We start from the raw sequence: 16,021 nt of genomic DNA, 5'->3' as shown, positions 1-16,021 counted from the left end.
TTATCGCATAGTTATTTCAGTTTGATTGAAGTACAATTAAGTGAATGTGAAGTGTTTTCTGTGATTGCTTATTTATGAAGAAGATTCACCTTTTTTCTCCAATATAATTCCGCGCAATATAATATACAAATGTTGAACGCAAAGCGCCCAAATGTATGCAATATCACTTAAATCGTATTATCTACAATGAAAACTGTGTTGCATATATTTAGGCGCTCAGTTATTAATGGCTTTCGCACTGTTCGAACAACCTACCTGTGAGTCTATTTACAGTTCGGCACGAGTACGTTTTGTACGCATCACTTGCCCCAGCATTGTTGATGTACAGATCGCCATTCGACAGGACGATGTACTTGCCGCCAATGTCCGAGTTGGGGTACAGATGAACGCCCGAGTCCTGCACCCAGGCCGTCACTACCACGTAATCCTGGATGTAGCTTGGCACCTGCAAGAAAGCGATTGTGGAGTAAAAATGAGTTAAAAATGGCATTGATTTGCATGAGAGCGTTAACATAATGTTAGGCTATTACTCGTTCGCCTGTACTGCGGACACGTATTCCTTGGCAGGCTCGCAGCGCAAGTCAACCGCACGAATGACGTTACATTTAATTACGCAAAATAGTTTTACAAATCGTGCATACCGTGCCGAGCATGAAATATTTGCTCATCCGCACAAGACATTCCGCTCAATTTGCTCGAAACGTACGCATACCGTGCCGCCAATCAGCTCTTACGATCCATCATCTCTTGCCACTCCGAGGTACAATTTCTTACAACCATGCCCACATACACACACACACACGCAGACAGTGTATCAAAATCTTAAACGTGATCGAAATTCCAGTTCATTCCAAACAGAAGCGACGCACCGCAACAGAAGCGGGGCGCAGCGTTAGTACAGGAAAAAGGGAAAACTTAATTTCCCTGTCTCTGACAAAACAATCACGAACGGCATTAACCGCACGTTTAACGGTGTGGCGGGCCACACTGCTGCGTGCTGAGTGCTGTGCTGTCCGGGGAGGGTGCGGGCTGAGGTTTTCCGGAGAAAACTTTCACCACCGTAACACGTGTCGCTGCCGGGTTTTGTTGCGTGTTGGAGGTTAAACAGAGAGAGAGAGAGAATGAGAGAGATAGAGAGCTAGAGAGAGACGTATGAATTGTGGTTTGGAGGTGTAAAATAGGCCTTGAACATTCCTGGAAGTGTTACCGCTTACATGAGGAAAGCAGATAGTTCTTTGTATTATTGTGTACTAGCTTTAATCGTGGATAAGCGCCTGAAGTTATGCAATTGAAGTAAATGTGTCTATATTTGGCTGTTTTTAGTCATTAATAACATAAAGCAAACGTAGTACATTTTAAAGAAATGTCATACAGTTTGCATACATTTAGGCGCTATAGAAAACAGCCGCTTCTTGCTTTTAAAACTACCTAATGGCCTTTTTTATGAAGTTTGATGAAAAATTGAACTATTTATAATTTTAAATGTATATTTTCCTCGGAGGATTTCTTTTAACACCTAAAAATTTATCGGAAAAGCAGTGATTTTCCAAGTTTACGATGAAACTCAACTGCAACCCGCAACATGCTTTCAAACTCCGCACACCATCGACAAGTGCTCGGTGCTGAGTGTCCGTGTAACCACTAACCACGTCTGTTTGCTTTGGCGAGTGTTGAAAAACGATTTAATTGCACTAATTGTGTTTCGCGTTGTAGCGTCGTAAAAAAAGCGTCGCACTAGAAGCAAACAGCTAACGATAGGGTTTTTCCTTCCATCTTGATGGGGTTTTGCGGTCATCTTGGAAAATGCTTCCGGTCAGTTGGGGAGCGTGAATCGATCCGAGGGGAAATCGATGTATTTCCGCAGCTACCATCACCGTATGTCTGTGTCTAATGCATGTTGTTTGCTAGCACCACGAGTTTTGTAACACGAGCGCGGAATGCTGAACACATGGCGGGAATGTTTGTCACCGCTGCTGGCTGCTAGCGCGCAAAGGGTGACAATTTAATTATGAAGCAATTTTGCGGTTAACATGCCACTTCCTCCCGGGGCAGCCGAATGGGATGGATTGGATGGAGCGGTGGTGGTCGTTATGAGTGGTGATAAAAATTGAACCAGACCGTCCTTCGGTTTGGCGAGCCGGTGTTCATGTGTGAGCTGTTAAGTGAACGCTCTCTCGACACTCTGGGCAGTGCTAGTTCGATAATTAACAGCATGTGAAACCATTAGGGTGGAGATGCTTTTAAATTGTTCATTTTAATAACCATACAAATAGCATTTGAAAAGGAAAAACTTTGAGTGGGTTTGGCTGCCAATATGCTGTTGATCACTTACATTATATTGATAATTTAAATTAACTCCCAAACTAAACTCCCGCCCTGTTCCTGCTGATCGATTGTTTTTAGGGTGCCAGCATCGCTTCCAACCATGCATGAAAACCGATAACACGTTTCGCCTTTGCTAACCTTTGCCTAAACAATCAAACACGGAAACATGGGTTGCCGAAGTAAACGGCTCGGAAATCGTAATTCATTGCAAAGCATCATTGGCATTCCGCCATCAATCGTGGCCGCCTAATGGCCATTACGCTGTTTAGCGATGATTTTCGCACACGAATCGTTCGCCCCGGAACCGGTGCGAGACTTACAGCGGAACATTTAATATTCAATGGAGGCAGCTGCTGGCGGCGCTTTTCACAAACGGGTTCGGGGTGCGAAACGGAATTTTCCGAAACCCATTGAAATGGTTGAGGTAGTTGCTCGTGGTAGAAATAATAATGAGGACCTTAAACTCCCATTTAAAGATGAAGTTGGGAAGAATTGGAAAGTAAACTTTTTGTTTTAATTGCTTCTTTACACGGAAAATGTGCTTGTGGCTGAGGATTGTTCAGTTGAGCATGATTATATTTGGAACTTTTCCACGCAAGCTGTTTACTTGAACTAGGAGGAACGTGCCTGAGCCTCGTGATGTTTAATATGTTTCTGAGATTTTTAGTTAACTGATAGTTTATTATTGGAAATATTTCCATTTCAAAACCGATTATTTATCGATGTCTAATCGATGAAACGACATTGACCAGTATTGCATACTTTGAGGCGTTTAACAAGAATCAACGATATTGCACTATACAAGGCAGCATTGCAACCCTTCAGGCGCTTGCAAAAAATCAACGAGTAAAGCAATTCAATTGTGCCAGTTAAACGCTGGTTTGCGGCTAACTATGACGCATCGAAGCTAAATTTAGATCCCAAATGTGCTAAAAACTTATAAACTACCCATTTTTAATGTTGCAGTGAAACCGTCAACCGAAAGACCACATTCTGCACGAGGCAACCATTTCTTTCCCGTTCTTATCCAATATTAATTAATTAACCTTTTCACCTTTTCCCCCCGTTCAGCTCGAAATCATAAAGCGCACCATTTAAGGTTGAACTGTCCGTGTCTTTGCTGCCACTCAGTTTCGTCGGCAAATGGGACATCATCAAAACGCGGCTCGAATCATTCCAATGCGAAATAAAGAATTTACCGGAATGAGCAAAACGCTGCTTAGCTTCCGGGGCGCGTGCTCCGATTCGACCTGCCGACCTGCCGAAACCCACCGAAATAGCAGTGTGAGGTAGGTAGGCAGGGCAAGAGACTGAGAGAGTAAGAACGAGCCGGAGCTGACAGGTTTGTGATGAAATTTATATTACCTATCCTTGAGACGTGATGAAATTATGTAAATTACAGCATTATGAAACGTGACACCCGTGCCTGCTCGGCACGGCGGGAGGGTAACGTGACGGCCAGCGCAATGCTCATCTGCCGTGTGAATGGTCCGTTAGTGAGCTTTGCGACGGAGGGCGTGCGGAACGGCTACAGAGGCTACAGAATGGAACGAATGCGACTAAAAGGTGAAGAAACAGTTTTCAAAAATGTCACTCATAAATTTCGTGGCTGTCTCTTTTTTTTCTTCTACTCTCACTCTCTTGGGCTGCACCTGCCACGCAGTGACAGCAGTGAATTTTGCATGCAGATGAAGTTGCACAGCTCTTGCGAGTCGCGACTTGCGACTTGATATCGCCGTTGTTTCGGGCGGTTGTCATAACAAATGTCAACCAAGTTCCCCGGGTCGAATGTCGAATGGTGAACAAAACTGATCCATACTGGTTGACCTCTCACCTCGCTCGCTTTATCTCTCCGGTGTGGCCTCCTGTCGGTAAATTTGTGCACTGTTTGAAAGTCTCGCTAAGTGTGAGGACTGAGGACCGTGCCGTCTATAGGCCCGGATGGATGGCTAGCGACGGCTTGCGATGAATATTTATTTCAACAAGACATATCGTGACCATACCACAAGCGAAGGAGAACACAGAGGGTGACCGAAGCGGAGGGGAAAACAAGATCATAAATCATCGGGTACAGCCGGTCGGGCACACTGTCGGTAAGCCTGTCGCACTGTCCATCCATCCAGCAAGGATGCGACGGACTGCCACACAGTGCGAACAGTACGGGTAATGCGCACGGGATCGGCCCGGGGCGATTCCACAGTCAACGCCTATAAATGGCCCCGACATGGCGAAAATGATGAATGGTTCTCAGTTTTCATTCAATTTCCTCTCATTTCGGGCAGTCGGGCGTGCAGCTTCTTGCCTCCTCAGCCCTCTTCCCATCCGGGGAAAAATGCTGAGGGAAAGTAGCGAAGTAGTAGCACTTTTGACACCAAAAGTGAGAAAATTTTGGGACAAAGATGAGCTTAGTTTGTGTATAAGTGTATGTGTGTGTGTGTGTTTGAGGAGCGTTTTGCTTAGTAAGTAGCTGATTTGTTGGGAACCATTTTGTCCACTTCTTTTCACTCAGCGCAGCTGTAAGTTGCCGTTGTCTACGCACAAGATCTTTGATATTTGGAGAAATATAGCGAGTAACCGCCGAACCTAGGGAAGAATAAATTAAAGCAACTAAAGGATGAAAAATATGCTTCCCCAAGGGGCTGCCAAGCCTTGCCTCAAGCAGCTGAGAAAGTGGATTGTGTCCTAAAGTAAAGGGGGGGATGTGATTAATAATAGCTAACATTTATTGAGCATCCCCAAGGATGTGACGATATGCTTAAAACCGTGTTTGGTGGTGAAAAATCACATGCAATAAATCTTACTACTGCTTATTGTATTAGGTAGCAGAGTTGGATAAAAAAAAAATTAAAATGTAACGTGAGATACGATCCATTTTCCGCGAAGGATTTGTGTAATTCCCTGTGTCGTTTTGCAGGACCTGTTCCACGACTTATTTAATTAATTGCAATTTCGGGAAGCGCCGTACTGTTGGAACATGCCATTTAAACGCTACTGCTTGTGGTAATTATAATTGAAACAGCAAATTTTCAACACTTCCTGGGGTTCACCGGATAAAAAGTCCTTCCGCAAAATGAGGCAAAGCACAAAGCAAAAAAACTGATTTAAATGAGTTGTTAATACAGGATCGCTCTAAACGGAATCGGATTAATCGAACCTTCCAGGAAGTGTGCAACAAAAGGAAAAAGGGAAGAGCTTTTGTAATGGACATTCGATCGACTTCTTTCGTGGAAAATTGCTTTATATTATTTACCCCACTCTTCATGCACACAGGAAGTAGAGAAACTCGGCAATTTCTCTCGATTTTTTTTGACGACCATCCACAACCATCGGCGAATAGGAATCGTAAAATTTAATTCATCGTAATGGTAGCCAGCGCTGGCATATTGTGCGGGTTTCACTCACCTGACACTTTAAAACGGCCGTATTGCCCGACATCACGTACTCATCGTGCACCTGGATGTTGTACTTTTGGTTCACAACTGTAGAAGAGATTGGGGGGAAAAAACAAAATGGAAATAATTATTTAGCCATACCGAGCCGTATATTTCAACGACAATTGAACCGAACCGGCACTGGACCGACTGCGACTGTAGTGGACATTAAAGTAAACGTTACGATAATGGGGGTTTGAGGAAACACCGTACCCGACTAGAACTCGGTAGGTTCGTACAAACCTCGAGCATCCCGGGCAGTGGGGCAATTAACGGTCGGAAATAGGTTTGCTACAAAACGAACCAAGAGCGAAGTGGGAAAATAGGAACAGCATTCTTTAATAGCGATAGAAGAAAACGGCAGACGAACCTATCTATGTGGATCGTCTCGACTCTACGCGACATGACAGCTTTAAGCACGTTATTTCTCACCAGACAGTAGCGACTAGCTGAGCCAGTCGGGGCAGAACGGGAGCCGCTGTTCGGTTTTATGCTCTGTGCGCTTTTTTTGGTGCTGCAACTGCTTCCGAGCGTGTTCGGGTAATCGTAATTTTATTTCGAAACACAAATCACACCATTAACCTACTCAAATCGAGTGTGAAATTAAATTTTCTTCCGGAGCACGGAGGGCCGCGCTGACGGTCCAGCGACTGCTGCCGAGCTGCTGATGGGAACTGAAGGCACAGAAAAGTTTCGTAGGCGGTTTGAGCTGACAAGATTCGATTGAAAGTTGCCTGAGGAGTTGGTAGGAATTGGCAATTTGCGAAGGATGTAAGGCTTTCGAAGTACGTTTAAAAGTGTTTCACTTTAAAATGGGAGTTTGTTAGTTTGCAAATGTTAGTTGGCTTTAAGAAATTTGGAGGACATTTTGAGCATTATTTCGAACAAAAGTTCAACCATTTCGAACATATTTGAATGTACAGGGATGTGCTTAGTACTTTACAACAGCGCCATATGGGAGAAAACATAGAAAGTATCATACTAAGCAAACTGATAAGTAACATTTGATGGATAATTTCAGCAGTTCATAAACCAGTTTCTCTCTGGTAATTACAATGAACTGAAATGCTCGATTGAACTTGATGTAAAATGGTGCCTAAACATCGTACTTCAACAGACAACGCATGCATAATTTTGAGCATTGCTTTTGGCTATTGAATCGCAACTCCCTGGCTCACAGCGTAAACTTTTGAACTAACTTCCACGAGAGTTTTGAGCGTGAGACGGCACGATACCCTGCCAACTGGACCACGGAAGCGCAACCACACATCAACTGATTGTTGCAATCAGTTCATCGCATTTTGTTCAATGTTGCATGGCAAAGTTTAAACGGGTGGGTCTGAAGCGAACTGCAATGATGCATAATCAAGAGAGCTCTGCGATGGAGTTGAGAAGAAGTCTGCATCTATAAATGAGTGCATGAATGAGTTCATTCATTACAAAGTTACTCCTGCAGAGAGGTAGATCTTGAATGAAAGTAAATAACGAAGCTGTTATCATTGCAGGAACGCCACTAATTCCATTTGTCCAAGTTCCCGATAACCGGCTTTTAAATGAAAAGCAACATTGTATGGAATCGGTGCCTTAGTGCTGTTCCAGTATTTGCCTCTGAAGCTCTTTTCAGCCGTTTGCAAGTAGAAGCAAAACAAGCACCACATTTTGTTCCCATTTTCACTCTCGATTAAACAAACGGAATGCAATCAGCAGGAAAAACAAACAACCTGCTCGCGCGCTACCAGGTAAGAAAGCAGGCGCTTCTGTTTCCCCAGAAAGCATCCCCGGACAGGAGAAGCTTGACGAAAGGATGATCTACAAATTATAGCCTTGCCGCACAAACCGAGTGCCAAGTTACCGAGCTATGGTTGTGCTCGAATTTAGCGGCGAAAAGGAGTCGGTGAGAGCTGAGCTCCCCGTGGCTTAGGCGCATCCTCGCACCCAACAAACTCCCAGCCAAAACGGATCTTAAATGAATTAGTTTATCGCTTAATCAGAGATCCCATCAATAAAAACGGTTAATGCTTATCCGATTAGTGGACGAAGGCGAACCAGCGCTGGAGCGAACTGTTCTTCCTCCCCTTGCTGAGTGTGGGAAAAGTTGTACCGTCACGCATGCTGGTGGACGTGATATGGCTGGCCAAAAAGTTTCCTGCGTCGAAGAAAAGGGAGAAAGAATCAACAACCCAAAACAACACGACCGAGAAATGGTTACGGCACACTAGATCATCATCATTATTAGTGCTCGGATGAGCTATGAGCCGCTAGATGGATGGATGGATGGATGGATTGGTGGGTTAAAGAGAATCGCCAATGCGAGCAGACTGAACTCGCTCGAGCCGGGTTTCTTCCATGCCGGACAGATCGTTCTTGGTGGTTCTTTTTTTGCGCTTGCAGGAAACACATTACATATCCTGTTTCTTCTTTCGGCCAACCGGAAATTCCGGTGTACGGATACGGGCAAAGGTAAACAGGTTGCCGAGATGTTGTGTATGTTTTTCTCCAAATACATACGAACACACCCAAACTCGTTTGTCAACAAACTCTTTAATCTGATAAGCGAAACAGTGGCATTCGTCTACCACACAGCTAAACTGCTCAACTGTGGTGATTGTGTTGGAACAAACTGTACCTCAACTGCCAGACACACAGTCGAGTGGTTGAGAAGTTTGTGTGTTCCTTATTTTCTATTCCCTTTCATTTTCTTTGGCAAACCGGAATTGAACGAAAATAAATGCTCGAAAGCAGAGGAGCCGTTATGACGAAACGGTGATGGGCGTACTACTCAGGTCGAATGAGAACTGCAATGACAAGGTTGGTTCATTCGATTGTTCGCTGTTAATGTACCAAACTAAAAAGGAACAACAAATGTCCAAATGTGTGGCCATGCGTTGTTGTTTGTGTGTCACCCAGTGTTGACGTAATGTGCAAGTAAAGGAACACCCGGCGTACAGAAGCTTTCTTCTTTTCGGTCGCCAAACTTACGAACACACACTCACAGCTCTGCATCATTTGTACAGTGTGTACGGATTAAAATTTAATTATTCAGCTCGTGTAAAACGCAAAGGCGACAGCTTTGAAGAAAACTTTCATCCCCAAACATCCGGCCGGTACGGGCATCGGTCTTGCTGGCATGCTGGCTGCACCGTTTGCTGTCCAATCTGGTCCTGGTAGATGAAAGTGAACTATCATCGGCAGCACTGTCACGAGAGCAGCCCTGTACCTCGAAGCCGGAGATAATTTCCTCCCAGTCTCCTCCCCAACCGGTAGCCTTTTTGGAGTGAAGAGAAGAGCAAGAGAGAACAAGGGAGAGAGAGAGAGCGGTAAGAAAAACGCAACATAAAACAGCAAAAAGCCCTTCCTGCGAGCAGTAGGACGGCACTTCACTTGCTTTGTTTATTCAGTTTTACAGAGCAAATTTATGGTCTCGTATCCTCATCCAGCACCAAACCGGCAGGCCTGTGCAGTGGGCAACAGGAACCGTCTGCAGCCGGCGGATAAACTTTCCCCATAGGCGAAGAGGCCCAAAGAGGCCGGAGCGTGTGCGGGCTCGACTGGAGATTGGAGCACGCAAACTTTCACCGTTACGCAGGACGCGAGGAGCAGCGGACGTACGCGGGAATGGGACAGCAAACTAGTTCGCAGGAAAATATGTCTTTGCATTCGGTTGTACGGGGGGGTACCGGGTAGAATGTTTGCGGTAGAACCTTACAACAGTTATCCAAGCTACTGCTGAAAGCCGTGCCGAAGCACCAGCGCTCACTTCGGATGAAGCCTGCACCATGATTTGCGTGATGTACGGGGCAGTGCTAAGCTCTGGTGGAGCGGTCGGTGCGAAGAGGAAATAAGCTACACACCAAAACGAGGAGGGTTGGATAAAGCTTCCCAACCACCGGGGACGGGCAGCTCAGAAGTGAAGCGAACGGCAACTTTGAGTAAATATCTTCAACACCATCATCTTCAGGATTTTGGGCTCTGGTTGGAATTGGGAGTTGGGAAGTGAAACTGCGGAACTACACTATGACAAACTTTATCCATTTTGACTATATATCCATCTACTGCTCCGGTGGCAGAATTTGTCGACATAATCACAACAGAGAGAGAGAGAGAGAAAGAGAGAGAGAGACTGAGAGAGAGAAAGCAGCGCTCAAGCATCTAAGGAACCAAACGACGGACGGATGAGCTGATATGGTGATGACGCCGTTGCTGACAGTGCAGCTAGTTGAAGAATGTCAAACTGAGCGCAGAGGCAGACATCGGGGGGAGATAGGACACAACTCTTTGATTACGGTAGACGATTATAGCGCTAGCTAGGCTTAATGTTACTCGTCGGCCCCACTCCCCCTCGGTTGTTTCTTGTTTCGGCAAAATCTGCACCACTTCATCAAACGCGCTCACAAACTTGCGCCTCGCCTCGGCTTGGTGTTTCCTGAGTTCTGAGCTTTGTTGAGGGATTATCAACCGGTGTTGTTAAGTTACGGCTGCGGAAAGGAAGCAAGCAAAAAAACACGTCCATCATTTTATCGCAGGCGAGTTTGTCAAACAGCCATCTTCAGCTCGGAAGACAGTTTCACTACCGCCGTGGCCAGCCGCCGAAAGATGCGGAAAAACTTTGACGTCGTCAACTGAAACGCCGCTAAGCCGGAACGTTGCGCCTTGTTTACGGCGGCACTCCAGAGGCCTCCAATCGAGAAGAGTAAGGGAGGAGTAAGGCACGTGAGGACGTAAGTGCTGTCCACCGTTTGCTCTCCACCCGCTCAGGAGTTTTTAACTTATTGCAAATGCTAATGAATGGAAAATCCGTGTACCGGATTTCCTCGTATCCACCACTCCGTGCCCCTTTGCTGGGCTGCCGGCCGCACTACGATGCTCTGGGGAAATTCAATTCGAAAGCAAACAGTGCGAACCGTTGCTTACGTGGAATGAGAATGTGGGCTAGAATATATAAAAAAAAAAACAGAGTGAAAGCACGAGACTTAAAACGGTCGTGTTTCCTGTTCCCTGCGAGTGTGTGTGTGCGTGGGGTTCTTTTTTTTTCGACGCCTCTTCTCTCCGGACAGCTCCAATGAGAAGTAAATTTTAACATGTGCCCCGGTAAATTGCAGCATGTATGTGTCAGTATGTTTGCTTCCGTTGCGATGGTAATCCTGCTCTTCCCTGCCATGGTAAAATCGGCATGAAACCAAACAATCAACTTCAAACAACCATTCCCGGAGAAAACCTACATCGGGTGGAGGTGGAACTCTCGGAAAAAAGGCTCGCTGTCTCCAGAGACATACCAGTGCGTCCGGCACTGGAGTACTGTCCCATGCACAGCAGCTGATGATGATGATGGTCCCGTAACGGAATGAATGCACAGTACAAGTGGAAGCGACCTCGAGGAAAAACTTCAACCGAATGCTTCTCCATTTCTGACCAAAAGGGACCAGCTTCCTCCACCATCGCCATCACCGCATCAAGATGCGAACGGAACTGGCTGGGGAGTAAAATTTATATGTAAATTGTTTATAATGTATTCATGAAGCAAATTGCGTTATTTTGCGTCGATTCGGCTGCTTACCGTTTCGCGGATTCACACCAGAGGGGGTGGGAAACAACGATCCGTTTTTTTTACCATCTTTATGGGGAACTTATTCCTGTGCTGCTTGGTGGTGGAAATTCTTCCCCACAATGGGGAATTCGTAACAGCCGGTTAGAGGCGATACCCTGCGACCAACCAAGGTGGGAAACGCAAACATTGGGAAATTGGACAAATCATTCACACGCCTCACGCTGGGTGGGGAAAGGTGGTTACAGCGGGTGGGAAGCGAGGCACGGAATTGAACCATTTCACGGGCAATCTGCTACGAAACGATTGTGCGCTATGGTTGGGCGATTGTCACCGGTTTGATGATTATTGGGGGAGAAATAAAAGGGAGATAAGCATAACATTTCGGTTTTGTAGGTTTTGTTGGTGCTTCTTTTAACTTAAGCACTGAATAAAAGTGCATTGGGGGCTTTAGTGGGTTTTAATTTCCAAGAAACGTATGGAGAATGCGTTCAACGATGGAACAGATTTCGGGAAATTTTCTCTATTAGTACTATTATTAATTCTAGAATTAGCTTTTCAATTTCATAATATCTGGATTAAGCATCTTATGGGAAAAAGTATTGCGTAGGAGAGTTTGATGCGAGTTGAGCTTCATTGCAAGAAAAAATGCGTCCATTACACTATTCTTCGCTTATTCACTGCAGCTAACAAACGCTTCACAGCGTTACCGCCTAAATGTATGCAAAGGAATACATTAGTAAACATGAACGCACACGTGAAAACACTTTGTAGTAGGCAGAGCATGTGACAAAATAACAAGCAATATTACCAGCACGTGTTTGATACATAAAAAAGAAGGCACAATAAATAAAATAATGAGAGTTTAACTTAAAACTGAAGAGCCTGTTTTACTGGAGCAAAAAATGCACTCTCAACTCACAATAAATTAACCCCCTCAAAACAACACGACCACTGTTACCATCAAAGCCATTCCATGGAAATGTTTGTTTCAACTGTGTTTGTGTGATCAATCAACGGTGGCACCTTGCACAGACCCCTGATATGTAAATTAAATTCATGGAAAGCAAACCCACACGTAGCTTACGCAGTCAAATGTACCGGGTTCAAACAATTTCCCCTAGCAGCGCACACCCAACCTTAGCACACGTGCAAAAGCAGCACTTAACGCAATTGAATTGCGCATGAAAGAGCTGCAGTTTGGGAATAACAGGAATGATTTGCAGAGTTCCAAGGAATAGCGGCACAGCGATGCGAATTTCGTCGAACGTGTACCGCACCAAACAACACGCGTGCATGTTTTATGAATTAAGCAAAAATCGTTGCCCTTTATTGCCTCGACTCGTCACACGCCCGGGGGAGATATTATGCGTCAATTATGGTGAAACAGGTGAGCACGCAGGAGAGTACGCACCACAACTTGCTACCGAAGTGGCGGGAAAGTGAAAGAAGAGTCAGTGAAATAAACGGCACTTGAGAACTAACGACAGGCGCTAAAGGAAGAGATTTACCGCGGTGCGGTGCGGTGTGTGCGTAGGCCTCCCCCAGAGCCATTAATCATCCTCGGTTTTATCCCTTTCTTGTGCTTTCGTGCTTTTTTTCGGTTGGGGTTTTTCGGGCCTTTTATATTCCTTTGTTTTTCCCCACTTTTGGTCGAAGGTATTAAGCGTTACATGATCCACACGGCGACACTTTGGACTGTTTCGGACTTCACCGGGGACAATAGGACACCCACCGGTGCGTACCAGAGCATCCGTTCTAGCATCAGGCTCTATTAACCGATCCCGAAGCTTCACTGAGGCACGGGAAAAGGTATAAGTTTGATAAGACAAAAAATGGAGCTTCTCGAGGGTTAACGAAACGAGAAACGCAACGGTCCTGACGTCCGTTTTCATTTTGCACTGTCGTAGAGATTTTTGTTTCCTTTTACACTCCAGCTCCGTTTGACCTTAAAGACCGAAATTGGGGACCGCAACCGCACCTGTATTTTGGTCCGTTTGCTGCGGGAGTTTGTTTGATTTCAGTCCCTTTTTTTGGTCACTGCTGAGAGTGATCTTTACGATTACGATCACTTTTCCACACGCATCAGTGCAGTGGTTTGTCATTTCAGGTCGTTTTCAGGGTTTTTTGGGGCTTTTTATCTCTCTTTCACAACCCTTCTTTGCTTCATTGGGAAGGTCTGGAAATGCAAATAATGAAACAATGAAACTCATTTCAATGTTTGTCGCGTTGCTGGCCGGATTTGGCGTATTTTTGCTCCGCTCAACCGGACTTCCAGAGCTTTTTTTTCCTGTTTTGTTGCTGCCACCCGTTCGTTAGCAAAGGGATTTGCGGATGGGCATGGAATTACATAGAACTAGAATCGCTGGCTCTGCCGTTTTCATTCAAAATGAGCTGCCTGTAGTACTGCACGACATTTTCCTGGGGGCATTTTACCCCCCAACAAAAAAGACACTCCGACCTCATTTCATCTCTCCATCGCACGCTCAGTGTTATCTTGGCGAGGACATCATTTCGCCCTTTTTCCTTAAGATGCTGGCTGACAAAAGCTCCCGCAGCGTTTTTTTTTTTACTCTTTTGCTTTCAATCTCCGCTCTTGCACCACCTACAAAGTGACTCAAAAAAAAAACAGGAACCGACCAGATAATCAGCAGAAAATTGCTGGCGGGAATGAAAATCTGTTGTCGAATCTTGTTTATCAAATTGTTCCGGGAAATCGATTTTTACTGTCACCTTTTTCTTTTGCTGCTGGCACTACTTGTGCAGGGACGGTGGATGACAGCAGATGAGAATGTAAACGCTTTATGCAGCACAATGGTGTGCGGAATGTAAAGCCTTGTGCGCATTTCCTGGGTTGACGGGGACCTAATTGACGTACGCATTAGTGGAGCGGACGGCAAAGCAGTTTAGTTTGGTGGCGTATGCTCTCTGTTTTGCGGGCGGTAGATGGCCCCCTTACAAAACTGGCTGTTTCAACTTTAAACGTTCATCAAACACAACCAACACAAATGACACTTCCAGCAAGTTTGGTTCTGGGGGTTTTTGGTTGTGTAGGGGAGTTTGTTTGTTCTTTTTTTTCGGTTGCTTTCATCAAATTCACTTGCTGTGCGGCACCAATGCTTGAGCTTCGTAGGCGAATGGTTCGTTTGGTAGGCGAAAAGTTGTACATCATCCTTGATGAGGGCGTGTTAGCAAGCAGCATGTAGGAGTATAGATGGAAGACTTTGCTCGGGTATTAAATTGTCGAGAAGTTAGCGTCGAAAAGAAAGAACAAGAGGATTTTCAGGGCTCTTTAAGTGTTTGAGGGAGCATGTTAGCTTTAAGATGCGACGGGGATGAAAAGCTCTAATGTTTTTTGGGCTCGAAGGAGCTATTCTACATGCATAATTTGCTGCTTTTGGAATTTAAATCGAGTATCCACTTTAATTTGGTTGTTTTTGGCATTAAAAGGACTTAAAATTGCAATTTTGATGTTTGCTCTGCACAACTTGGCACATTTTGTGTTGTTGATTGCATACTTTTAGGCTTTTTTCTATAGATCATTGATAAGGCTTAAAAATGTTCTTTTATTGTTTATCAAGCAATTCGTGTCGCTATAACATGATTAAAAAAGGGAAAATTCCACCATTGTGATTTTCAACAAAGCTACTTCCCTTTAAAATTCCCCCAAAGCTCCCTACAAGACCAAACAGCACAGCATTAATCGATGAAGACCCCTAACACAGCCCTTTAAGGATGCGCCGCACGTGATTTATCTCTTTGCTGCATTGGACGGTTCTGTTTTGGATTGCGTGGCCACCCGTTATCCTTTGATTCTAGGCTTTACTTTTTTCAACCACCCTGTCCGAGACACGTTAATCGCTGGCTTTGAGCGAACGAAAGGTCAGGACAAAAAATAAACAGCAAAGTGTTTTGTGTTTGTGCAGTCGACAAAAAATAAAAGAAACAAATATCCGAGAAACGTTCACACCAGCGATGAAGTACATTCTACCAATCTTTAGTAAAAAAAAACATCTCGAGCTTTTTTTTCGTTCGTTAAGGCTCTAACACACGAATCTAACAGACACAAAAAACTCCCTAATCCTGTACAATCAAACCCGACGAAAAGGAAGGGGCACAGTGTGAGAGTGAAGCATTCGTCTGTCTGCTGCGTTATGCTAGAAGGATTTTTCTTCGCCTTTTTGTTTGCCAAAAACAATAACCAAGCGCACCGCCACAGTTCCTACAGAAAACAAAGCTGCCCCACATCCAAAATCCCAAGGGAAAGACGGCACAACACAGCCTAGTGAGGTTTGAGAAAACGAAACTAAATGTCTCCGACCTCTCCTCACGCAGGCAGGCGAGCAAGCAGACACCGAAATAAAACGGAGATGACAGTAACATTTCTCAAATGATTCGTTAGAATGCTCGCTGTCACTGCGTCCTCGGCTCGGGTCTCCAGTGGCAGTGGCTTTGGCGCCGGTAAAAAAGATGGCACCGCAAATGAACGTGGACAGTGAGCGACTGGGTGTGACCGGATGCTCCAAAAACAATCTCCACACACCGTTAGGTCTAACTAGTTTGTGTGTGTGCGTTGTTTTTTTGTCGAAAACATCGCGCTTTTCCTTCCTTCCTTTCCCGCATCGAGCACACCCGCACGAAAGCGAAACAGTTCGTTAGGTAATTCGGGCGAAATTACTTAGGCGTAATCACAAAGCGGCTTAATTAATCATCCGGCAGTGAG

General features: G+C 45.1%; 1 protein-coding gene across 11 annotated transcripts in view; it reads right to left on the bottom strand.

The window, feature by feature from the left end:
- LOC120894823 (Down syndrome cell adhesion molecule-like protein Dscam2) overlaps positions 1-16,021 on the bottom strand; it is a 108,140-nt gene that overhangs the window by 12,088 nt on the left and 80,031 nt on the right. For all 11 annotated transcript variants that reach the window (XM_040297663.1, XM_040297659.1, XM_040297664.1 and 8 more), the window contains exons 6-7: positions 5,728-5,804; positions 256-445 (exon numbers count right to left, since the gene is read on the bottom strand). In XM_040297663.1, coding sequence (XP_040153597.1) covers positions 256-445; positions 5,728-5,804 — 267 coding nt within the window. The remainder of the gene's footprint in view (positions 1-255; positions 446-5,727; positions 5,805-16,021) is intronic.

The sequence above is a fragment of the Anopheles arabiensis genome, chromosome 2, assembly GCF_016920715.1.
Source record: "Anopheles arabiensis isolate DONGOLA chromosome 2, AaraD3, whole genome shotgun sequence".
NCBI lineage: Eukaryota > Metazoa > Arthropoda > Insecta > Diptera > Culicidae > Anopheles > Anopheles arabiensis.
The sequence above is the reverse complement of the archived record's forward strand: the minus strand, read 5'-3'. Positions and strand labels throughout refer to the sequence as shown.